Source organism: Ictalurus punctatus, chromosome 22 (assembly GCF_001660625.3).
Source record: "Ictalurus punctatus breed USDA103 chromosome 22, Coco_2.0, whole genome shotgun sequence".
Taxonomy (NCBI): domain Eukaryota; kingdom Metazoa; phylum Chordata; class Actinopteri; order Siluriformes; family Ictaluridae; genus Ictalurus; species Ictalurus punctatus.
The window spans coordinates 16,385,738-16,410,506 of NC_030437.2; the positions used below are offsets into that span (position 1 = coordinate 16,385,738).

The window sequence follows — 24,769 nt, forward strand, 5'->3', positions numbered from 1 at the left end:
TTCATTCTTTTACTTTCTTTATTTCTGTCAGGTATTTATTTTTATTCTTCTTAACTTTCTTTTTGCCAGGTATTTTTTATTCTTGTTAACTTTCTTTCTTTTTCTTTATTTCTGTCAGGTATTTATTTTTATTCTTGCTAAATTTCTTTCTTTTTGTCAGGTATTTTTTTTTTATTCTTGTTAGCTTTCTTTCTCTTTATTTCTGTCAGGTATTTATTTTTATTCTTGTTAACTTTCTTTCTTTCTTCGTCAATTATTTTTTCATTATTGTTAGCACTCTGTCTCGTTCTTTCTATCAGTCCATCTTTCTTTTTTCTTCCTTCCTTTTTTTAAAAGTCTTTTTCATTCTTGTTAGCATTTTCTCACACCTTTCATTCTTTCTTTTTTCTTCTTAGCATTCTTTCTTTCATTCAACGTTTTTTTTTTGCACTCATTAACTTTCCATCTTTCTTTCACTTTATATCACTCAGTTTTTTCTTTCTTTCTGTCAGTGTTTTTCATTGTTGTTAGCATTCTTTTTCTCAGACCTTTGTTAGCATTCTTTGGCTCTCTGTAAATTATTTTTGCACTCTTATTAGCATTCTTTCTTTCTTCACGACTTTCTTATCTTCTTTCTTATGCCATTAATCTCTGTGAAAAAGACTAATAAAGTGAATATATTCCACCTTTATACAGAGAATCTCTCTCTCTCTCTCTCTCTCTCTCTCTCTCTCTCTCTCTCTCTCTCTATATATATATATATATATATATATATATATATATATATATATATATATATATATATATATATATATACACACAATTCTGACACTTTCACTGATATTTTTAAAAAAATCAATGAAAATCCAGAGATGGAAAGAGAGATATGTGGCTTTATTTTCATGGCACTGTTTATTGATCTTTTATTTTTCCATGTTGATTTTCTCTCAATTATTTCCTGAGTATCACTTTAATAACCAACAGTGACGTCCTGGAAAACCACATAATTAGATAAACGACTGCTGGGAGAACAGAGAGAGAGAGAGAGAGAGAGACAGAGAGAGAGAGAGAGACAAAGAGAGAGAGAGTCAGAAAGAGGCTCATTCTATCCACAGTATTAAGAGTCATAGCTTCTCTGGTCGACACGACGGACGGCAATTTACCCAACATGGGAGTTTTGGCATTCTTTAAAGAATTCTTCCTGGGGTTCTGGGATTATGAGACCCCGAAGATCATGGTAGTGAAGAACAGGAGTCTGGGCGTCATTTACAGATCTGTACAGCTTCTGGTCATCACATACTTCATTTGGTAAATATTCGCATGTCTTCCGTGAAGTAGCTTGCTAAGATGTACCTGAGAATACTTCTGTCCAGTGGAGAAAATCCACCACATCAGTGTTTTCTATTAATATTCTCTAATATTTCTGTAGTAATGTTGTAGTACAATAAAATACTACACAGAGTAATAAAGGATACAATATTAACAGAATGTATCCTTCATATATAATATTATTAGAAGATAACTTTATCGTAATGGAATATGCTAAAATTGTAATAATTTTTTTTATACACTTTTAAACGTGAATATCTTCATACTTACCCCCCAAAAAAGCAAATTCCACTTTAACATCAATCATCATACATCTTAATAAATTCACAATACATATAAAAAAAAATATATAGAATAATAGAACGATAAAATATTCCTTTTACATGCTTGCTTTCGTGTTTAATATTTGGTCAGTAATATTTGGTCTTGATATTTTATTGTGTGTCTAAAAGACTGTGTGTGTTTTTTTTAGTAACACTTCTATTTGTTTTCCTGCTTTGAATAATTAAAGCATTATTCCCCCCTACACACAAATAGTAGCATTAGTGCCTTTTAAACCACCTAAGGACAGCTTTATTGATTGAGGCATCTCTAGACAGATGTGCGCTAATAAATATAAAAGGCAGGCAATGTTTTAAATAATAGTACAGACCACAAGCTTTATTCCTGAGCTAGAGTCCAGTCGTGGTTCTGAGAGATGAAATAACAGTGTAGTGAGAGAGCAGTTTAATGAACAAAATTCAATTGTGACTGCCATTAGACTAACAGTAAGTGCTGCTTTTTGCTCGTGTCTTTAACTCAGAAGTAAGACAAGACAAAAGCTCAAACAAAACAAACCAAGGAAACTGGATGATTCTTCAAATTAACACCAATATACTGTTACATTTATATTAGCTCTTTCTGGCATTCTTTATATGTTTTTTTCCCCCTTATTTTATTACACGTAAAAATGTTGGAGTGAGATTTATGCAAGAAAGCATGGTAACAATTTCCACACATGAAGTCTTAGTAAATTTAACTCAGCGCAGTTTAAGTGAGGTTTATACAGCACCGTGGATTATTCCCGTAAAATATGTAAGTGTAAAGTACAATTCTCATATGGAAGTAAATTTAACTAGCCAGTTTTTGTTGTTGTTGTTGTTGTTGTTGTTGTTGTTTTGTTTTTTACTTAAACATGAGTTGAACTATTGCACAAATAAACTATTGCACAAATAAAACACGCAAAATTTGACTTTATTTATTTCAGGCAAGAGAGCTCAAATTTATTTCATGCAAGGGAGCTCAAAAATCTCAAAACTAAAAGAAAGTAAACGTTACTTCTTTTTATTCTAGCTTTGTAAGCACTTGCAAAATAATACTAAATCTAAAGGAAGTAAAATAAACACTTTTTACTGTAAATATGGGTTAAATATGGGTTCATATTTACATGAATTCATTTAGGAAAGAACTTAAAGTAACTAAACAATTCTAATTGTAATTTTACAGATAAAGTTTAAAAAAAAAATAAATTATTATTTGTTTTCAACATGTTTTTTCTGGACCACTGATTTTCATACTGCAAATTTCATCTGAATTTAGACTCTTTTCTAAAATAACACAGACGCATTTGCAAAGAAAAAAACATTTTATCATCCAGATCTAAAATATTAAACGCTGACCAAAATAATAGAAAAATTCATTTTGTTTTAAACACAATATACCAATACTCTTCACAGTTACAAAACGTACACAGTTGAGGACTGTGTAAATATAGTTGTTTTTTTGTTTAATGCTGAGGTGTTTATTGGAGTCAGGCGCACATGTTTTCTCTGCTGGGACAGCCGTTATTCAAATCACAGGTTCATATTAATGCACTCTGGCTAATGTGTTATGGTTTCTATAGTAACAGTTTACACCGGGACGGGTATGGCGGACTAGCCACATAATCGAAGGCTAATGAAAATAGAAAACAAAACAAAACGTGTTGATGTTTAAAGGTGAAGCTTTCTATAATGAGATGTTTATTTAAAACATTTAAGGAAGGAGTCTCCAGTGTCAGTGTTTATTCAGTAAGTTTTCCACCACAGGAACGTCATCAGGACCGAGGAGTTTACATTATCTGGTGTATCTTGTTAACTTCAAGAAAGAGAGAGCAAAAAAAGCGTGTTTATAGCTGCGATACTGTTAGTGATGACTTGTCTCTAGGATTTTCTGAAACTATAAATTAATCAAAACCCTGACATGTCATTCAATAATGAATTTTTTAAAAAATCAAATCGGTTGCAATTTGCTGTGGTATATAAGGAATAAAACACTTCCTTACTTACAGTATTGTCTACACTTCGCTGCAGGTATGTGTTTATCAGTCAGAAGGCATATCAGGAAACAGAGGACCGTCCAGAGAGCTCCGTCTACACTGAGATGAGAGGGGTGGCCATACTGGGAGAGAGTGTACGGGACACGACCGAGTACGCCTCGCCATATGAGGTGAGAGAAGAGAGAAGACACGACACAGTACACACTGCCAAGTGCAAAAGGAAACAAAAGGTGTCATCAAAACCATTCACTTGTAGTGCTTATTATTACAAATGATGTGACCTTTAACGTGACCCTTTATGTGCTCGGCTCTATTTCTCTGATAAAGGGACATGACACATCTACTTCACAGTATTAAACAAGAGATATCAGAATGGATCTTTTCTAGTTCATGACTCATATTCCTAAGTGTTTGTTTCCTATTTTGTTAACCAGAATACTACATTCATTCATCCAAAAAAAAAAACAACAACCCCAAAACATTTATTTATTTATCTAAGCTTTTGTCTAATTAAATAGGCATACATTCGGATACTTACAGACAAATCTAGTCTTTGGACGATGTTAGAATAACATTATTTAATCAAGAAAATATTACGCACTGTATGCGTTACGTTATGTTCAAATCTAACATTTATCTAACGTAAATCTAACATGTACCCGAATAACTGCATAATGTCTAGTCTGAAATGTTCTAAACAGGAATATGAATATGAATCAACAATGAACAGACGTCACAAATGCCTAGGTCTAGGAACTGACACTCTACATACAGATAGAGAAAAGAGATTTTTTGAATGAAAAACCATAAAAAAACAGTTTCTGGTTAGCGTTAATGTTGTGGAAGTTAGTTCCTGCTCTCTCTGACATTAAAGCCTGTCATTTTAGTGAGAAAAATGAGACTCCTTCCATAAATATTAAATAAATGTCACCACATCAACCTTCATAAATATTACTTTGGTAAGCAATAACCGTTTTTTTTTAAATCCGTTTATTATTAGTCTGAGATTATGTACAAGTCAGTGTGGATTAGCTGTTACTATCGAAACAGTAACGTATTACAACACGTTGTAGCCGGAACTACCTGTGCTGTTAAACGCAAATAATGCACACCTTCTGACCAATCAGATTTGAGCATTCAACCGCGCTGTGCTACTGTATAATGTCATCATAAGAGAATGGACTTACATTGATATGCTAGCTCAATTGTACAGTAAACAAGCTTTTTAGGGATATACAGTATGACATATGGTTAAGTCAAGTGGGCGGAGCTTACACTTTCCTCAAAGTTGCTAATGCAATGAAAAATAATGCTGAAATAAACATACAGTGCCATGAAATAGGATTTGCTTCTGTTTTTGTGTATATCTCGTACGGAATAGTTTTAGATTGTCAAACGAAATACAACATAAAACAAAGGCAAGCTGAGTAAACACACAAGGCAATTTTTTTTTTAAGCAACAAAAACAAACAAAAAAAGATATCCAACACCTATCACCTGTGTGAAAAAGTAATTGCCCCCTTAAACGTAAAAAATCTAGTTGTGCCAGCTTTAGCAGCAATAACTGCAAATCAGTCTTTCGCTTACTTCTAGGACTAGGATTTATTTCTATGCTTTGGATCATTGTCTTGCTGCATAATCCAGTTGCACTTGAGTTTCAGCTTACGGACTGAAGAGCGCACATTCTCCTTTAGGATTTTCTGGTAGAGAGCAGAATTCATGTTTCCCTCAGTTATTGCAAGTAGCCCAGGCCCTGAAGCAGCAAAGCATCCCCACACCATCACATTTCCTCCACCATGCTGGTCTGTAGGTATGATGTTCTTTTTGTGGGATTCTGTGTTTGGTTTACGCCAGATGTAACGGGACCCCTGTCTTCCACAGAACATTCTCCCAAAAGGTTTGAGGATCATCAAGGTGTGTTTTGGCAAATTTCAGACGAGCCTTAATGTTCTTCTGGGTTAGCAGTGGTTTCCACCTCGCCACTCTTCCATGGATGCCATTTGTCCCCAGTGTCTTTCTGATAGTGGAATCATGAACAGTGATCTTTTATTGATCTAAGAGAGGCCTGTAGGCCTTTGATGTTGTCCTTGTCTCTTTTGTGACTTCCTGGATGAGTCGTCGCTGTGCTCTTGGAGGAATTTTGGAAGGTCAGACACTTCTGGGAAGGTTCACTACTGTGCAGAGTTTTTACATTCATAGATAATGGCTCTCACTGTAGTTCTTTGGATTCCCAGAGCCTTGAAATAGCTTTGTAACCCTTCCCAGACTGATGTATTTCAATCCTCATCATTTCTGGAGTTTCTTTCAACTTTGGCATAGTGTGTAACTGAGTAAGACCTTTTAACCCACTTTATTCTGTTGTAAAAGTTCTATGTAAGTGTTGATTTGATTGAACAGTGTTTGCAGTAATCAGACCTGGTTGTGTCTAGTCCAGCTGAACCCCGTTATGAATGCAGTTTCATAGATTTGGGGAATTAGTAACTACAGGGACAAATACATTTTCACACAGGCCCACTTGGTATTGGAGAACTTTTTCTGCTTCAATAAATAACATCATTTAAAAACTGTATTGTGTGTTTACTCAGGTTGCCTTTGTTTTATCTTAGATTTTGTTTTAAATTTCTGAAACAATTTACTATGAACTATTTTTTCATTTATTCATATTATATTCTGATTGTAAGATGTGTTCTAGATGCAGTTTATCTGAAGCCATTTCTTTGACGAGACCAAAATGATTATTTCTACCTGTTGTGTCGTTTAATAAGGATCATGTTCAGGGCACGTTACTGAAATAAAAGAGTCACATGAGTGACACTCACCTGCACACTTTCTTCTGGATCCCCAAATATGGCTTTGTGTGTGTGTGTGAGACATAAATATAGAAATTCATAAATATATTGTACTTCATAATAAATATTAACGTAGTATAGGTATAAAATGGGACACACGGGTCCTTTCTGATGCCTCTGTATTTACTTCCCAGGGTGGTGATGTCATTAGTACGATACTGAGGAGGGAGGTGACACACAATCAAAGACAGGGCACGTGTGCCGAGGTAAACACACGCACACGCACACACGTGAAATACATTTTCAACTCGGTTCTCAAGTTCCTGTAGCTTGTGTGAATTTCAGGGCAGCTATGAAGCCAGTACATTAATGTTGTCATTATGTCACTGTTATTTTGCAACAAGGTGCAAATCAGATGTTCTGCAGACGACACCTTGTCCCGTACATAATGATGTACATGTCAGTACTGCTTCGTGTGATTTTAATCCCTGGACACATACAACTCGTGCGTTCTGACGCTACTTGCTGCTTTGTGTGTGTTTGTTGATTCAGCATTTCAGCATCCCAAATGCAAACTGCACCTCAGATGCTGACTGCGTCCCGGGCGAGCTGGACTTCGACAGCCACGGTGAGGATTTGAGGACCAGACGAGGACTGAATAATTAGCAATCAAAAGAAATCAAATCAAATCTCCCATACACACTCACCGTCCACTTTATTAGGAACACCTGTACACCTGCACATTCAGAACATGAGAGTTATCCAATCAGCCAATCATGTGGCAGAAGCACAATGCATAAAATCATGCAGAACCAGGTCAAGAGCTTTGGGAAATGATGACATGAAAGATCAGAATGGGGAAAAATGGGACCTCAATGATTGTTGGTACCATCGAGCGAGCGGCGGATCTGTGGGTGGAGACGCCTTGTAGATGAGGAAAATGGCCAGATTGGTTCGAGCTAGGAAGGATACGGTCACCCGAATGATCACTCTTTACAACTGTGGTGAGCAGAAAAGCATTTCAGCATGGACAAAACATCAAACCGTGAGGTGGATGAACTACAACAACAGATCATCACATTGGGTTCCACTCCTGTCAGCCAAAGAACAGGGATCTGAGGCTATCACGGGAACAGGCTCACCCCAACTGGACAGTTGAAGATTACGAGCTGGTCTTCTTCCAGTCTTCATCTGTCCAATTATAGTAAGAAAATCCCAGGAGACCAGCAGTTTCTGAAATACTCTAACCAGCCCTTCTGGTACCAACATCCACGCCACAGTTCAACACAGAGATCACACTTTTTCCTTCATTCTGATGTTTGCTGTGAACATTAACTGAAGCTCTTGACCTGTATCTGCATTAGCACTGATTTACGTTCAGAAATATTACTCAGATGTTTAATTCGACTGTATACAATATGTCGCCTACTTCTTGGAGTTATACTTTTATTCCATTTTATTCAATAGAATACCTCTGATCATAATTTTACTATGATTTCCAGAATGACAAAATAAAAACATCATGGACTTCCTTTCTATGCTTGACGGATCCCTGAAGGATACCAGGAACCCAGTGTGAGAACCGTGGCTCTGTAAAGCCAGTAGTAATCGATTCAACATCAGGAAATAATGCTTAGTCATCCACGGAAACTAAGAACCTTCAGCTCTCTAAAGACCTTCCAAGGAACCCATGTTTCTTCAAGTGTAATGTTACATTAACCATCTCTTTTCATCGCAGGTCAGAGAACAGGATACTGTGTACCTTACTACAATTACACCTTTAAAACCTGCGAGATCAAAACCTGGTGCCCGATCGAGGAGGCTGCTGCAGAGATGTAATTACAGTTTTAAATACCACCGTCCATTTGTTAGGAACAAGCACCTGAAAAAAAACAAAAACAAATTGAATAAGTCTGTGCTTCCTTTTTAACCCACAGAGAGCCACCACTGGAAGAAGCCGTCAACTTCACAGTCTTCATCAAGAACGCCATCCATTTCCCAAAGTTCAAAGTGCTCAGGTGAGTCCTCCCTGATCTGGTCTTGGCCAGTTCTCCAATAGCATACGATTTTGGAGAACCGACGAAAGTGAAGGCTAACATGTGACATGTCCGGGACACGTGATAGCAGCCAATCACGTCTTTTCAAACTGTTACATCACAGAAAAACATACTTTTTTCTAACGTTTTGATATAGATATATGCATAATTGAGGTTAGTAATAGCAAAAAGTGATATGGTTAACGTAGAGTAGATTCCTTATTAAAGGGCCATAGGGGGTCCAAGAACCACATTCCCCAGAACCACTGCTGAATTGTAAATGCACTCAACATCCTTCCTTATACTGTGTGTATGTGTGTATCTGTATGTGTGTCCTATACCGTCCCAGCATCTTCCGTTAAAACAGCTTTTAAGGGCAAAAAACCCCCGGAAACTTTCTCTTTATCAATTAAGGGTGAACATCAAACCGAGGAAGCCGAAGAAGCTCCTGCGGTGTCATTACCACCCCGAGACCAACCCGTACTGCCCTGTGTTCAGACTCGGCTACATCGCTGATCAGGCCCGAGAGAAGTTCAGCGAACTCTGCAAAACTGTGAGTCAGAAATGATCTGAACATCCACAGTCGGGTCCATAAGTATTTGGACAGCGACGCAATTTTCAACGTTTCGCCTCTGTACACCTCCACAACGGATCTGAAAGGTAGACTTTCAGCTTTCAATTATTATTATTTTTTTTTACATTTTCACAAGCTCAAAAGTAATTGGACAATTGATTGATAAGCATTTTCATGGCCGGGTGTGGCCTGTTTCCTCGTTCTTTCATGACAGATTAAGGAGATAAGAGGTCGGGACTTGATTCTAAGTGTTGACTTTGCATGGGAACTCTCAATATGCAGTCCACTGAGGTGTCGATGCGAAGTGAAGGAGGCCATCATTACACTGAAAAAACAAAACGGACCCGTCGGAGAAATAACAATTTGGTACATTCTTCCATCCATACATCCATGTTGTATACCGCTTATCCTTTTTTCAGGGTCACGGGGAACCTGGAGCCTATCCCAGGGAGCATCAGGCACGAGGCGGGGTACACCTGGACAGGGTGCCAATCCATCGCAGGGCACTTGGTACATTCTTTAAATAAAAATTTTTTTAAAAAAAGGAACGCACTGGTGAGCTCAGCAACACCAAAAGGCCTGGAAGACCACGGCTGTAGTTCCTAAACGGTTAATACTATTTAATATTATTGTTAAACCCCTTCAATTAAAGATGAAACTTGTCGCTTCAATCATACCTTGATTGCTTCATTTCAAATCCATTGTGGTGGTGTACAGAGGCAAAATTAGGAAAATTGTGTCACTGTCCGAATACTTATGGACCTGACTGTACAAGACTGGAAACAGCTACAGACAACACATTTGCTTTGTAAATAAATTCAGGCACCAACAAGAACTCAGTTGGACGGCGCACAATTGAACAGACCAAATAAATGCCTTTACTTTACATGGAGCAACTGTTTATAGCTACTGTAACGTAAGCGATAAGAGAAACTAACTTGGGGGGTGGGGTGGGGGTGTGCTGTTAAAGGAAAATAATCCAATGACCGTTTAGTATTACGTGACTTGAAATTATCTCTACAAAGTTGATTAGTTTCCGATAACAGCACACGCTGAAGTGTTTTATTCCTCTTATACTACATTCCACTCAATATCGTAAAACAACGTCCGCTACACAAGTTAGTTCCTCTTACCCGTGCCATTATAGCAGCCATAATCAGCTGTTTTGTGAAATTCAGCGCGTCTGTATCGTCTAAGACGGTTTGCCTCTTCTTCAGGGCGGAGTGATCGGAGCGTTTATTAACTGGAACTGCGACTTCGACGACGATCCGTCAGCATGCGTTCCTACTTACTCGTTTCGGAGGCTGGACCTCAGGAAAACCCTGACCAGCTCGGGTTACCACTACAGGTCCGAGACTAATCAGCTAGTCTCTTCAAATTCATGAACCATTTGATTCTCTTACTACTTCACTATTCGTGCTCAGTGAGATACATTTTGTCCCTTAACATTATTTAGGAAATCTTATGAACATTTCTGGGATTGTTTGCTTTTTTTTTTCTTCTTCAGGTTTGCCAAGTACTACCACAAGGACGGCGTGGAGTACAGAACACTTATAAAAGCGTTTGGGATTCGTTTGGACGTCATCGTACACGGACATGTAAGATCGGATGACTGAAAACACTTCGTTCGATGTTTATTCCTAATACACACATCGAGAGCGAACTAGTTATTTCTATAATAATAAATTACACGCAAAGCTTGAGTTAAGATACTTTGAGTTGGTGGTGGTTGTTTTCATGATTTATTGGAATATTTTTTGTCCTTTAAACCTTTTAAAGCTGCCTTATATGCCATATAAACAAAAGTTATACGATTATACCACAGCGCTGCTAAATTCTCAAATCTGATTGGTCAGAAGGTATTGATCCATTTCCTTAAACAGCAGCGCCGACGGTAGTTCCAGTTACAAGCCAAATTACAGGGTAATATTAATGTGGTCGTTTAAATGCTTGATTGTTTCCATAGTAACGGCACACAAATTCACGTAGGCTTGTGCGGGAGCGCCGCATAAATTGCCATGTAATTGTTGATATGGCGACGTTTTCTGTTCATTTAACGTTCATGAAAGGAGTCTCCAGTGTCAGCACTATGTTTAGCGAAAGTGATGACAGGAACCCGAGAAGTTTCGGGCAGCGACGTTCCACAATCGTAAATGTAACTATAACGGGATAAAACATACAACGTGTCATTCTTTAATCACATTTCACATCGGGGAACACGCAACCCCGTCACTGATTATTTTTTCGATAAAAGCACACCCCTAAGTGTTTCATGATAATGGAAAGTCATATAAGGCTACAGTAGAAGAGATTTACTTACATCTGTTTGTTTGTTTTTTTGCATTAGTCTCTATTAGTTAGGTTTGAAAAAACGTTTTTTGTTTTTTTCCAGGCAGGAAAATTTAGCCTCATCCCAACCATCATCAATGCGGTCACAGCCATGACCTCAGTGGGAATAGTAAGTATCGACTTTGTCTTGGACAAACGTATTGAACTGATATGCAGGCTTTTGTGGCGAGAACCCGCGATCTTTCATTTCCCGCCTCTCTCTGTTAGTGCTCGATCATCTGTGATTGGATCATGCTGACGTTTATCGATAAGAACGAGGTCTACAGCGGAAAGAAGTTTGACGACGTAAGTAGAACCTTCAGACCCTGACAGGATCAAAATCAAGTTGTGGAACGCCGCAGCAATGCTCCCGATAGCTAATCGGTTGGAATTTATACAGTCGTAGAGTTACAAATGTTTAATGGTGGGATTGTAACAAAGCTGGAAATGATGCAATTGTTTATTATTATTTATTAAAAACGGTTAAGATACAGATAGCGTCACAGATAGGATCTGAGTGCTTACGTACATAGCTCAGCACCTCTAAAGGAAGTTATTAGGATGTTGTGTTACTCTTTAAGCTAACGCTCTCTCTTTGCTGTTCAGGTTACTAAGAACCCCCGTCCGCCAGTCGTCACAGAGATCACTCTGACCAGCTACGGCTCCACCCACTCTGACCTCTCAGACGGGGTGCCATTGTGAGACTCCGCCCCCTTTTATCCTGGACCGCCGATGCAATGCAGAAAAACATCCCGAGTGCGACGAGATGAGCGGACAGGAACTTTTTAAATGGGAAGGACTTGTGAAGAGGGAATAAAGCAAAAGGTGATGTGAGACAGTCTGGAGAAACGAAAAGAAAGCTTCTGCTTCAACCTACAGTATTGAAAACTTACATATGAGCTAATCTGAACTAAAACTACAATAAAAACTCACATACTGACTAATAATATGGCTGTTCTGTGGATGACTCAACAGTCGCCATGGTAATCTGACATACTGTACTGGACATAAGCTGACAGACTATTAGGCACATATTGTAAATAAAACCCATATTTAAGGTTGTTGGGAGAAAATAAATAAATAAAGTTTCAAATAAGAATAAAATCATATAAACCTCCTATACAGCTCGAAGTGATATTTAGAACAAAGGGTACATTATTCTTCTTTACACATGCTCCTGTCGGATTTAAAGCCACAAATGTCGACAGCGACAACCTCGACCAATAATCCTTCTTTTTCCAAGAAGTGCTGCCATGAAAGGAAGGACGAGGATGAAATTCTTCTTGTCGGAGAGCCACTCTATTCGCCATAATCCGATAACGGGCAGCTCTTCCTGTGAGACGAGCTTTCATAATGAGATTGAAGAGAAAGCGCTGCTACATCCACCCAACCCGTACCAAAGTGTGATTAATAGCAGCTCATCGATTTTCCCCGGGCTCACACTTTTGAGGTTTATGGATCGGCCTCCGAAGAGACTGGCTTAAAACCACACCTCTGTAGCCAGGGCAGCAGACGGAAACCAGATCCCACATCCAGACAGAGAGCTTTCCTACAGGTTTGCGCTTAAAAGGTTCGGTTTCTACCGCTTCCTCTCATCGCCGTCCACTGTTCAGAACAGGACGGCGATCGGGTCGTTACAAAAAGGGCCGTTTCCTTCCGTGTAAGCTCCAGTGACATCAACGTTCAGGTCTGACGCCGTACACCATTGGTACACCAAATAGGTAGGCAGTATGTTTATCCGTTAATTTTTTTAAAACATTTTTGGATCCCCACTAATATTCTCCCGAATTTGGACTTGCCGATTCCCACCCACTAGTCAGCTCTCTCCATTGTCCCCCCCACAACCAGGGAGGATAACGGCTAAAATGTACTTCGTACGAGATACACGTGAAGTCAACCGCCACATCTTTTCAAACTGCTGCTCATGCTGCGTCACAGGGCCGCGCAACGCTCTGAGGAAAGCGCTCTTCTTCATAGACGAGCTCACGGACATCCACGATTGGCTAGCATCGCTGTGATTGACAGGCGCGAAAGAGAGAGAGCGAGAGAGAAATGCCATCCCTCCCATCCTGAGAGCACATCCAGATTTGCTCGACTCCCATTCCAGATTTATTCCCCCTTTGCTGTTATAATAAGCCCCACTCTTCCGGGAAGGCTTTCCACTAGACTTTGGAGCGTGGCTGTGGGGATTCGTGTTCATTCGGCTACACGAGCATTAGTGACGTAGAGGCACTGACGCTGAGTGAAGAGTTCAGTGTTCCAGTTCATCCCAAAGATGGGGATTCAGTGTTGTTGAGGTCAGGGTTCTCTGCAGGACGCCCGAGTTCTACCACTCCAACCTTTTCAAACCATGTCTTCATGGAGCTCGCTTGTGTACAGGAGCATCGTCATGCTGGAACCGCTCTGGGCCTCTTAGTTCCAGTGAATAATTTTGTAATTCTACAGCATACGAAGACATTCGACACAATTGAGTGCTTCCAGCTTTGTGGACAGTTGGAGAAGAAACACATATGGGTGAGTTTTTGTGTCCTTTTGCATTTGAATGATCTATACATCAATAAGGTGCTCCATTTCCTCCACCGCCCAGAACAACCCGTCGTCACGAAACTCGAAACAGGAAGTAACGTGACAGGTTGAACCAATCACGTTATTCGACATGCAACGCCGAGAGCAGATAGCTTCCACGCTTGATGCAGACCACACCAGGGTTTGGACCTGGCTTTCAAGAGAAACCAGGATTGATCCTCTAGACTGCTCCAGGGCTCGAAGACAGTTCTGACACGTCAGCAAATGTACTGAACTCACCAGGGGGAAAATGTCCCAACCCCCCCCCAGATAGAAAGACGTCAGATAGAAAGTCTCGAGGAATTTGATTTATTTGTCCAACCAATAACGCCAATAGTGTTCGAGATGTACCACAATACCCCCCCCCCGGAGTGCACCAAGCAACAGTAAAAAACAACAACAACAACAACAACTGTATGACCTTGAGTTGTCCATATAACAGGTGACCCAGGACACTGAACATCTGCTACAATTGGAAATCAACAAAAACGTGAAACGTCCGAGCTCTTACGTCTTCAGATTTTGGGAGGAAAAAAAAAAAACAACCCCTCTGTATCGTTGGAAAATTGGTCACTGCAGACCGTATGCTCGATAGGTTGCTATTTATATCCCGTGATATCTCCCACTGCAGCTTCCCGCTCGACGTATTTAAGCAGGGTCTGAAACTAGACCTGGTGAGATGCTTTAGGAATTAAGCTGTAATGTGATCAAGGCAGAGTGGCGCTACCCTGAAGAACAATCGGCGTTTGTCTGGACATTACAGGGTGTGGAAGTAATACAGAAACGTCTATTTAAGCAAAAATAACGATGCAATGACGTACAGAACTAATAAAAACTCCAACAAGAAAATTCCCCTTTACAACCGAGTCATTTTAAGTCGCTTCGAACTCATTTGAGCAAGCGCAAGGGTTTATAAATCGGTTCTACGGTATATTTGACTTCTTTTGTTATTATTTATTGTGATTTTATTTCAAATATGCGTCGTTTCATGTAGCATTTTATTTCCCTTCATTTGAAATGGCTCTTAATTTACAGATTGCTTTATTTAATTGTACCGTATTCTGTTTTATTTTCCTGCCTATATTAATAATATAATATAGTAATTACTATAATAATTCAAATAAATGCAAAGAACTAGTATGAGAAGAGCGAGAGACAGCAAAACTCAGGCCGCATTCTCGGCCCTTTTCCCGTAACTCGTACAAGTGAACGCAAATGAACAATACGGCAATACACTTTATTTTATATTCAAGTATAAAAATATCTCATCCCAACAACACACCATATACGTGATCATTGTTTAGGTCAACGCTGTACCTAAATACATCATTTTTTAATAAAAAACAAAAAAAAAAAAACAACAATAAAAAGTCATGTTAGATCAAAATTTGTACAAAAATCTTCCAAAAAAAACCAACACCACATTTTCAAGTGCTACAAACTCTCTAAATACGCTTTTCACACGCACACTAACTGCTCATCCTCAGGATCCAGTCGATGGTCTCCAGCAGGAAGTTCATGTTGTAATGAGCAGCGATGCTTCTGAACACGTCGACCTGCTCGGTGAAGCTCTGAAAACACAACGCAACAAAACAAAGAAAACTCCTGTCAGCGTTTAAAAGGGGAAAGAAATGAATAAAAAAAAAAAAAAAAGCACTTTAGTAGCGTCCTAAAAGTAATAACACACGTTACAAGTAAAACGACACAGCCAGTCCAGTGGATTTGAGAAACCCCGTGTTAACGTTTCTTTGGTTAAAGATGGTGAAATGTGTTGAAGTTACACACTCTAGAATTTAAAAAAAATTAAATCTAAATAAGAAATCGGTAGAAATGAAAGGACGTGTGTACGTTGCGTTCAAACATTAAAAAAAAAAAAAAAAAAGATGCAAACAAGGTGTTTAAAACAGCTTCTGGTTTTAAGAAAATAATAAATGAATAAAAGAAAATGAGGTTCCTTTTAGGGGCGAAAAAATAACAAACCAACAATCTTTAATGTCCCAGATGTGAATCGGTAATTACAGATGCAAGTGCGTTAAATAGTAAATAAACCGTGAACCTTTGTGCTGAAGGTGAGACTGAAGTCTCCTGCGCAGCTGCAGTACAGAGGCATGTTGGCTTCCTTCACTCCTCTGCATTTGGCACACTCCTGTACACGGATTAAAAACACGTCACTTCACCACCACGATGCGAACGATGCGTTAAAAGTACTTTCAAAATGCGCTACGTGTATAACGGTGTATTGAGAAAATGTTCCTGCCCTAATACACCTCATAGACAAAATACTTTCCATATGCTCCTAATGCACAGGAAGGAAACACTCCCGTCTCTCTGGATGGTTCGATACAGAAGAAATACGCATCAAGCGTCTCAGACCTAAGAAAGCCGAGCTATAGCCTCTGCACAGTGATGCCCGTCTAATCACGTTTCTGCAAATATGATCCCTCTCGGTCTCAGACACACGGCTGTCTCTCACCAGGTCCTGCAGAGTGTAACTCATCAGCTTCTTCCTCAGAGCCTCCACTAGCGCCATCTCGATGGAGTCGGTGTCGTACTGCGCCTGGCAGTTGGAGCAGAACCACTGCGGCAGGACCGAACCGTCCTACAGACCACAAATATCCAAATCGGTAACGCTTCCTCGAACGGTTTGACATGCAAGGTCGCCATCGGTCCGTTTGAGTACTGACCTGGGCTACGGAAGGGTCCTTGCAGAGGTCGAGATCACGGCAGAAGTTGCACTGGTGGCAGATGACCTCTGGCAGGACGTAGGAGTTGCAGGGGTCGCGGAACTGAGCCTCCTCGGAGAACTCCCCGACGTCCACCAAGCGCAGGAGATCCCGCTTCAGCTTGTTCACCTGGTTCACGATGTTCGCGTCCAGCGAGAGAACCTTGTGAGGGATGTTGTGCACGCACCAGGGTTATTATTATTTACCAACAACAACAAAAAAAAGACAGCTAAGGCAATCAAAAAAGATTTGTATTCTAAAAAATAACCCATGAATATTCATTGGAAAAGGACAAACTCACAAAAGGTTTGAATATCGAATCAACTCATGAAAGAAACGGTAGTTAAAGTTAAAGCTCTCGGAAAACGGACTTCATTTAAGCGTTGAAGGAAACCCTCGGTGGCATGCCGTTTTAGGAAAATAAACAACGCTGGGTTTCCTTCGACAGCATGCCACAAAACGACCTTCTCTCTTACACCACGGCAGTGCGCCAATGCCAACGATCTTTATTTATTAAATAACAAAATCTCATACTTTAAAAAAATACATACAGATATTTTTATCCGTTTATAGTTACATTTAACGTCGTGGAACGACCTAGAAACAGTTGTTCCTTCACAAGCCTGGCTTGAAGTTAATCAAAAGGAAATTGTTCCAGAGAAACCTCCGCCCTGAAGACTGACCTGACGCTGGAGACTCCTTCCATAAATCCTAAATAAACGTCTCCTCACGGAGAACTTCGCATATCTACACTTACACGTGTTTTTTTTTTTTAATCCATCCTGTGCATGTTGTTACTATAGAGATGGTAACACGGTAGAATGAGAGCATTGATGGAAAGCGGTGATTTGAATTAATGACGGTTCGAGAAACACCTTCTGACCAATCAGAAACAAGAATTCACGTTGTGGTATAAAAGTATAATAAAGACACTGGAAGGCAGATCCTTGGGACAGAACTAATGTGGAAATCAGAAACATGTGAGTGTGTGTGTGAGAGAGAGAGTGTGCTACCTCACCTGACAGACGTATTTGATGAACTCCAGAGCGGGGTTGTTGAGGGGCAGATGGGATCCTGGCAGCACGGGGAACATTTCAGACGGTTGAGCCACGCTGCGGGTCCCGCACACCTTTTTCTGGATCTTCTGTGTGATGGTGAAGATGTTCTGCGTGAGCTCGCTCGACACGTACTCCTGAGAGAACGTGATCATGCCTGCAAATATAGTCACGCAGTCATTTTCCCATAAACAGTGTCAGTGTTACAGAGAAACGGAAAATGAATTCACACCTTTTGACCAATCAGAATCGAGCAATCAACGACGCTGCGGTTCAAAAGAAATAACTTCTTACCAGGGAGTGCACCGACGTCACCGGCAGGCTGTTGGGACGCTTGGCTTCCGCCCCGCCTCTTTATGGGCGTGGCTCCAGGAGCATTTCGCCTGAGCTCCTCCCTCATGCTGTGATACACGGCGGCAATGTACGCTGTCGAGACGAAACAGTAACAGTGTAAAACGGAAGAAAAGAAGATTAAAGAAGTTGAAAGTGATACTAAAAGAAAGTGCGCTTTTAGCTGTGATTAAGTACAAAAAGTGGGAAAAAACAACACAAAATAAAATAAAAATCATGATGATGCACCTGAGATGATCATAAGGAAGTATTTCTGACAGGAAGCAGCCTGAGGCAGGTACTGCATGATGTTCCAGCTGCTCTCAATCAGGTCCTCCACCGCATCCTCCTCTCCATCTCGCTCTTCCTCTGCTTCATCATCCTCATCCTCCTCATCCTCACTGCCCTCATTGTCTCCTTCCTTCATTCCTTTCTTTGTCTTGTCCGTGCCGGTCTGTAAAAACAAGCAGTAAGAATGGAAGCTCGGTGCTCAATTATGCCGTATATTATAATTGATTATAGAATGATTATATTATAATCACATCACAAGCGTTGACTTCCTGTTTCAGCCAACATGTCTGGAAGTACCCTCATATTAAAGGCGACAGTCTACGCTTTGTCTTGCTTCAAATCCAACCTTATAGAGTCACTGTGTAATTACTTGCAGTCGGTAACGTCAACATACCTCTCCGTACATGATGCTGGAGGGCACGTTCCCTTTGACTCCTCCGTAGTTAGCCGGATCCATCCACAGCAGGAACTCCCAGCATCGGGAGAAGGTGATGGACAGAGAGTGGAAGATCTCTCGTGAGTGGATGCTAGAGGGGGTGGGGTGGGGAAAGTATCAAAGAAACAAAAAGTAAGCAGAAAATTTGAATCGTTTTTCAAAGAATCATTTTGCTCGAAGGGTGCCAATAATTAAATCATCTGTTGGCTATACAGTATAATAGCAGTCCCAACTGGGTAATTATCAAACCTTTAATGGACTGTCTTAGAGAAAAGGAAGCAGCCAAGCAACAGATTCATAATCCTGCGGTTAAACCGTAAATATTGGCACCCCTGCAGAAATGACTTCATGTGAGGAGAGAATAAGCGCGGACCTGTTGGTGATGTACTCCACGTAGGCGATGGCGTCGTCGATGCGCCTTTTCTTGGTACTGAGGATGATGCGGTTGAAGTTCCCGTAGACCACGGAGGAACCGAGCCGCTTAAACTCAGCGACCAGCCTGTATACGTGTGTGTGTGTGTGTGTGTGTGTGTGTGTGTGTGAGAAAGAGATATCAAAGGAAGGTTCTCCATACTTTAGAGTGTATGGAATCGTTACACTATGAATCTTAATAATAATAATATTAAGAATAATAATAAGAAGAAGAAGAAAAAGAAGAATAATAGTCCCAGGTGAAAATCTATGTCTTGGTATTCTCGGGTCAGTAAACAGACGTCCTCTGTGTGTGTGTTGTGTGACTCACTGGAGGAAAATCTTCTTCATCATGTTGAGCAGGGTGCGGTGCAGCGCCGGGTCGTACAGGAGCGAGCTGGGGGAGCGCAGCCAGCGGTAGAAGTGCATCACCTGATTATCTGCGTACACGTTATGGTACTGGGTGATCTCACGCACCCAGCCAACTACCATACTCTTCAGGATCCTACACACACACACACACACACACACACATTATAGAGACTTATAGAGACACACACAGACACTCAAAGACACACACAGACACACCTGAAGGTATTGGAGCAGAGTGCAGTCTCATCATAACTAGCCACAGCGGTCGCGCCCTGGTTTCCTGACATCATGTCCTCCAATGATGCGTGCTGAATGACATCAAAACTCACGCCGATGCTGGCTCCGCCCTCCATGTCGTTCACGTGTTGCGACTGGAGGATGGTGTTCACCGCCAAGCTCTGAATGTCCAACTCCACACACACTAAAGTAAATAACCCATAACAGTTAATGCAAGCAATTCGAACACTACATGGAGTTCATTTCGACGGTTCGTTTATCCACCGAGTACCTGTAGAGAAGCAGCCCGGGGCGTTGATCTCCACCGAGCCCCGCTCGTCGCTCTCCATCACCAGGCGGCTGTCGTCGGCCTCCTTGCCCCCGAGGTCGGGTCTCGCTGTGGGTGAAAGCCACAGCAGGTGGTTGTGCTTCCGCAAGTGACGAGCCAGAAAGAGGTCCGAGCCAAATATGGAGATGTCCTCGGGCAGGTTCCCTACAGGCAAGTGGTAATACCTGCGAGGGAAATAAAAGATTTTAGACACCCCTAAAGAGTGATATTTAACTCTTTTGTTAATGCTACCCTACATTAGATCTTACATTCGGCTGAGTTTGTATAAAAACACTGCGGTATCACAAGGAACGCAGCAGGACAGGCATCTAACACAAGTCTAAAAACCTGCCAAGACGCCGAGTTATCTTCACAACCACGTATTAGGACCGGTTCAGTCTTCTAAATGGACGCGTGTGTTTCAAACGGGTAAACGATTAAAAGCCCTGTTTGTTTGGGGTTTTTTTGGGAAATGCTCGTGTGCTGCACCTCGCCATGTCGAAGGCCTGTGAAAGACAGCTGTCCAGGTTTAAGTAGTGTTTGATCATGCGGCGTGCGCCGTGCCGTTGCCAGTCCAGCACGCTGTAGCTGATGTCGTCGGTCACGTGCACGGGAACCACGGGGAACTCCTCCAGCACGGCCATGCCGGCCGCCAGACGCCGCAGCTCCCAGTTAGACTGCACAGCGATGAGAGTGGGACCGCGACGCTCCTCCTACACACATTTACGTTTATTCGTTTGACAGAAAACATAATGGAGAGTTAAAACCATCGCTAATATGTACGAGCCTCGACATACAGAATACACGTAACGGATAAGAGCCGCCATGGCGAGCGCGTACCTTATAGCTGAGCAGAATGCGCTGCACTGCGCGGTAAATAGCCTTCACGTCGTTCTCAGCGCGCACTTCGAACAGGTGCTTCTCTGGAGGCAGCAGCTCCTCTGAGGTCTTCTCTAACAGCGCGGTGCGCTCCGTTCCGTACAGCGTGCTCAGGTTCGGCATCTGGTTACTCCGAACCTGCAGCGGCGTCACACGGCATCAATCAGAAAGACTTCAAATGTACTACTACTACTACTACTACTAGAAGTGCTGAATATCAGGATGTGCAATTCATCTGTAAACGCATGGGTCATGTGACGAAGAACAAGGTGGGAAGTGCGGCTGTCACCGTGTCGAGGACGAAGACGCTGGCTTTGCGCTGAGAGGGGATGAAGAGGCCGAACAGAGCCTTGTGGCCCTGACTGTGATGGTACAGGTAGATGTGTCTCACGCTGCCTGCAACGCAAAACATACGAGTAAAACCCGAGTGCGGAAAAGAAAATGCTCCATTACGCATTCATCCTCAAGACGAAATCGTGATGCCTTGGGATATCCGTGTAGCCGAGGGTGTTACCTGGCTCCAGGTAGCCGAACTGAGCGAGCGACCTCATCTCCAGGTGATCCAGCTCGAAGGTGTCGGCCTCTCGGCCAGCCAGCGCCCTCACCACCTGCTTATTGACCATGCACACGCAGCCGAGCTGCACCAGCGCCCGGAATAGCAGCGGCACCTTCAGGACCGACACACAGACACGTATCCCATGAAAACCTTTGCAGGACGCGGTCAATGCTTAAGATCTATAAAAAAAAATTATTTGGCCAGACTTAATGACTAAATATAAAAGAGAAAATGTGATTTCGTCTCCTACTACACAAACACTTCGTGGCACTCCGTTCACAGCGAACTAGAGGTAACGTGATGCTTTTTAATCGCAGTTATCCGAACCGTCTGTCCGTTCCGTTACCTGTGTCTCGTAGACGCCCTCTATGTCTGGGGCAGAAAGGTCTGCGTTGATCTCATTGATGTGTTCCTGATACATGTCCTCAGGCACTGAGTACTGGTACAGGTAATACACCACGTTGGAACGCGGCAAAATCCGGTTCACCTGGATATTCCAAAAAAAAAAAAGTTCATTAAAATCAGATTTTATTCTCCACCACATTAAGGAGCTCTTAAATAAACGACAGGTGTATCTCGGTGGAGACGAACCTTTTTGTACGTGGCCCCGTCTTCCTGCTTCGGCACTCTCTGGTTGACATAAAACACTCGTGGGATATTAAGCTTCATGCAGTGCAGGTCAGTGCCGATCACCGCCCACAGCTTATACAGGCCTGGGTGACTGGTTTCTGCAATCTAGCGGATAGAGTTTAAAACATCACTGTCTGATCTCACCAATGCTCTTCTAGCCGGACGAACACAAATCCCCACAGCCACGCTGGAAAATCTAGCGGAAAGCCTTCCCGGACGAGTGGAGCGTATTCTAAAAGAAAACAGAGACTAAACCGGGAACGGGACGAGAGTTCAACGCGATAGTCAGGTGTCCACAAACATTTGGCCATATAGTGTATAAACGCACTTCAAACGCTCAGAATATGTTCAAACCGAACGCTGACCTTCAAAAACACGTCCTGTATGTTCATAACAACCGTTCTCCGCTCACGTCACTATAGCAACCGTCTGCGATGTGAATTCTGGAGCAGTACAATATTCGCTAATGTGGATTGTTTGCACGCGGTCGTACCTGTACTATTTGCCAGGGCATGTCTAGAATGCTCCGGGCCGTCCTGCGGAGGAAGTTCCCTAGCCCTGTTGTCGGTCCGTCCCTGATCACGCCGCCTCCGGTCGGCTGAGCTTCTCCGTCAAGCATGCGCCGTCTCTTCCTGCGCTCTTTCCTCTGCCGGATCTGCAGCTCCCACTTCTTCTTATGGTAGCGCAGCCACACCAGCCTCTCCTCCTAAATACAGATGAGTGGAATTATAAATATAAATCTTGAGAGTCTACACAGCACGATCAGGTTAGACGATTCCGCTTAAGAAGCATCAAATACTACTACTACTACTACTACTAATAACAATAACAATAACAACAATAATAATATTATAAATATAATTCTATTACTAAAAGTACTTGTAATGTGTATTTTTGTTCAAATGCCACGTCGTAACTTTGTCCTTAGCTCTTTCTTTATGATCCCGTGCTGTGCGCAATACCTGTGTTGTACCCATAGGTGGCGGAGGACCCAGTATCTCTCTCCAGGACTGTGTGAGCTCCAGCTCCTGAGACTCAGTCTGGCTGTCCTCACCCTGAGACGCTCGCTTCCTCTTAGTACTAATGAGGATGGCAGGCTGTAGGGGGCGCTGTGGAACCCTAAAATCCTCCATATCGGGAGTCTCGCCCGGCTCCGTCTGATTGGCCACCTGAGAGAGAGCGCGAGAGAGAAAGATTATGCATGCTATGCAAGTAAAAATCTAGCTGTAAATGTGAATGTGTGTGTGTGTGTGTGTGTGTGTGTGAGAATAACGCTGCACACCTGTCTCTTTCCTTCACTGGTGAACATCTCGCTGATTTTCTTCTGTTTGTAGATGTCGTTCTTTTCCAGAAGCTTCTTATGCAGCCAGTCTGGATGGCGCACTCGCGGCACTGGGTTTTTCACCTTAGCAAAACAAACAAACAAACAAACAAATAAAAAAACCCTGACGTAAATAAATCATATATATATGTGTGTCAGCATTAAAGGCGTAAACATTCGTGATTAGTTCGTGGCTATAAATAAGACTATTCGAAGACAGTTTCTTGTTTCATAGCGGTGCTTCACGGTACCACTTTTGAACAGCGGCGCAGACTTCGAACAGACGAGACAGAGAGATAAATAAAACCCTCCCTTTTCTGAGCTGATGTCTCTAGCCCTGTAGTCTCTGGTCCGATAGAGTGCCTTAAAGAAATACACGTGACTGGACGAGACGTAACGTAGCAATCCAAATACTCGATCAAAGCGTGACATTCACCGGAATTCCATTAAGCGCCCGATTCACAACACAACAAATAATCCGCTATATTCCCCAAATTCCCACCGCCGGGATATACCCGTTTTTAATTGGAAACTGGTTGCATGTAAACATCTTATTCAGAAAATCCACTGAAAGGAGATATATGCGCGTGCTCAGTCTGCAAGGAATCGTGGGTAGCGACGGCAGCATCTTGAATCTCCTGCGAGGAGTAATCTCACCTGCTGTAGTGCTGCTGGAATGGTGATGATCTTCTGTATGGCACTGCCTAATCTTTCGATGTAGTAACCCCAGTCCAGGATCTGAAACACAAACCCGGACCTTTCATTCCTGAAGCAAATTTAGGAAACGGCAATCAGTGTATCGCAGTTAAACGTACAGTATCTAGACAATATCGAGACATACTGATCTGATGTCCATGTCATGGAGGCTGGGCATCTTCAGCCATTTGCGCAGGAAGTGCTTCTTAACGCTAACTTCAGCCTGGAATATAGCCAGAGGAATTGCCCTATACAGAGAAGAGGAAAGCTTTCATTTCATCTTTTTTTTTTTTTTTAAATGCATGTAATATGTAAACACTTGTGTGTGAAAGCTCAGGACGGAAGGAAAGCATCTCGACCCCGCTCTTCCTCACCTCTCGGTAACAGGAGAGCCCTCGGGTTTGCGAGAGATGACGTAGCGACAGCTCAGACCCGCGTCCTTCACCATCTGGTCTCCGAGGAACTCCGCCAGACGTTTGGCGGTGCTGATGGAAGTGGACTTCTGCTCGCCGTAGTCTTCCAGCTTCCGGGACATGGAGCGATTTTCCGAAATCAGCTCGAAGAGCTCGGCGTCCGGCATGTTCGCTGCCTGGACAGCGAGACGCACAGGTCAGTCCAGGTCCGAAAAT

At 42.0% G+C, this 24,769-nt stretch overlaps 2 protein-coding genes across 2 annotated transcripts in view; one reads left to right on the forward strand and one right to left on the reverse strand.

Moving 5' to 3' along the window:
- Positions 1–979: 979 nt before the first annotated feature.
- On the forward strand, positions 980–12,958 carry p2rx2 (purinergic receptor P2X, ligand-gated ion channel, 2). The gene is made up of 12 exons (XM_017451361.3): positions 980–1,287; positions 3,639–3,774; positions 6,588–6,659; positions 6,946–7,021; positions 8,132–8,228; positions 8,331–8,411; positions 8,844–8,982; positions 10,221–10,351; positions 10,511–10,601; positions 11,396–11,461; positions 11,560–11,637; positions 11,938–12,958. The coding sequence occupies exons 1-12, from the start codon at positions 1,148–1,150 to the stop codon at positions 12,031–12,033; spliced, it is 1,203 nt and encodes a 400-aa protein (XP_017306850.1). The 5' UTR covers positions 980–1,147; the 3' UTR covers positions 12,034–12,958.
- Positions 12,959–15,112: 2,154 nt separating this feature from the next.
- Positions 15,113–24,769, reverse strand: part of pole (polymerase (DNA directed), epsilon) — a 28,783-nt gene continuing 19,126 nt past the window's right edge. The window contains exons 26-49 of the mRNA XM_053674577.1: positions 24,515–24,729; positions 24,286–24,388; positions 24,102–24,182; positions 23,406–23,528; positions 23,086–23,292; positions 22,617–22,829; positions 22,085–22,228; positions 21,840–21,980; positions 21,452–21,605; positions 21,227–21,333; positions 20,899–21,075; positions 20,548–20,771; positions 20,023–20,243; positions 19,731–19,935; positions 19,474–19,647; positions 19,105–19,230; positions 18,690–18,822; positions 18,254–18,458; positions 17,969–18,100; positions 17,638–17,831; positions 16,581–16,781; positions 16,370–16,495; positions 15,953–16,042; positions 15,113–15,467 (exon numbers count right to left, since the gene is read on the reverse strand). Coding sequence (XP_053530552.1) covers positions 15,366–15,467; positions 15,953–16,042; positions 16,370–16,495; positions 16,581–16,781; positions 17,638–17,831; positions 17,969–18,100; positions 18,254–18,458; positions 18,690–18,822; positions 19,105–19,230; positions 19,474–19,647; positions 19,731–19,935; positions 20,023–20,243; positions 20,548–20,771; positions 20,899–21,075; positions 21,227–21,333; positions 21,452–21,605; positions 21,840–21,980; positions 22,085–22,228; positions 22,617–22,829; positions 23,086–23,292; positions 23,406–23,528; positions 24,102–24,182; positions 24,286–24,388; positions 24,515–24,729 — 3,798 coding nt within the window. The 3' untranslated portion in view covers positions 15,113–15,365. The remainder of the gene's footprint in view (positions 15,468–15,952; positions 16,043–16,369; positions 16,496–16,580; positions 16,782–17,637; positions 17,832–17,968; positions 18,101–18,253; positions 18,459–18,689; positions 18,823–19,104; positions 19,231–19,473; positions 19,648–19,730; positions 19,936–20,022; positions 20,244–20,547; positions 20,772–20,898; positions 21,076–21,226; positions 21,334–21,451; positions 21,606–21,839; positions 21,981–22,084; positions 22,229–22,616; positions 22,830–23,085; positions 23,293–23,405; positions 23,529–24,101; positions 24,183–24,285; positions 24,389–24,514; positions 24,730–24,769) is intronic.

What these genes read in the sequence shown, in the direction of transcription:
- p2rx2 (XM_017451361.3), top strand. Translation starts at nt 1,148, where the DNA reads ATGGGAGTTTTGGCATTCTTTAAAGAATTCTTCCTGGGGTTCTGGGAT. An exon ending in GTCATCACATACTTCATTTG is followed by an intron (nt 1,288 to 3,638) that starts GTAAATATTCGC and finishes ACTTCGCTGCAG; the next exon opens with GTATGTGTTTATCAGTCAGA. An exon ending in ACGTCATCGTACACGGACAT is followed by an intron (nt 10,602 to 11,395) that starts GTAAGATCGGAT and finishes GTTTTTTTCCAG; the next exon opens with GCAGGAAAATTTAGCCTCAT.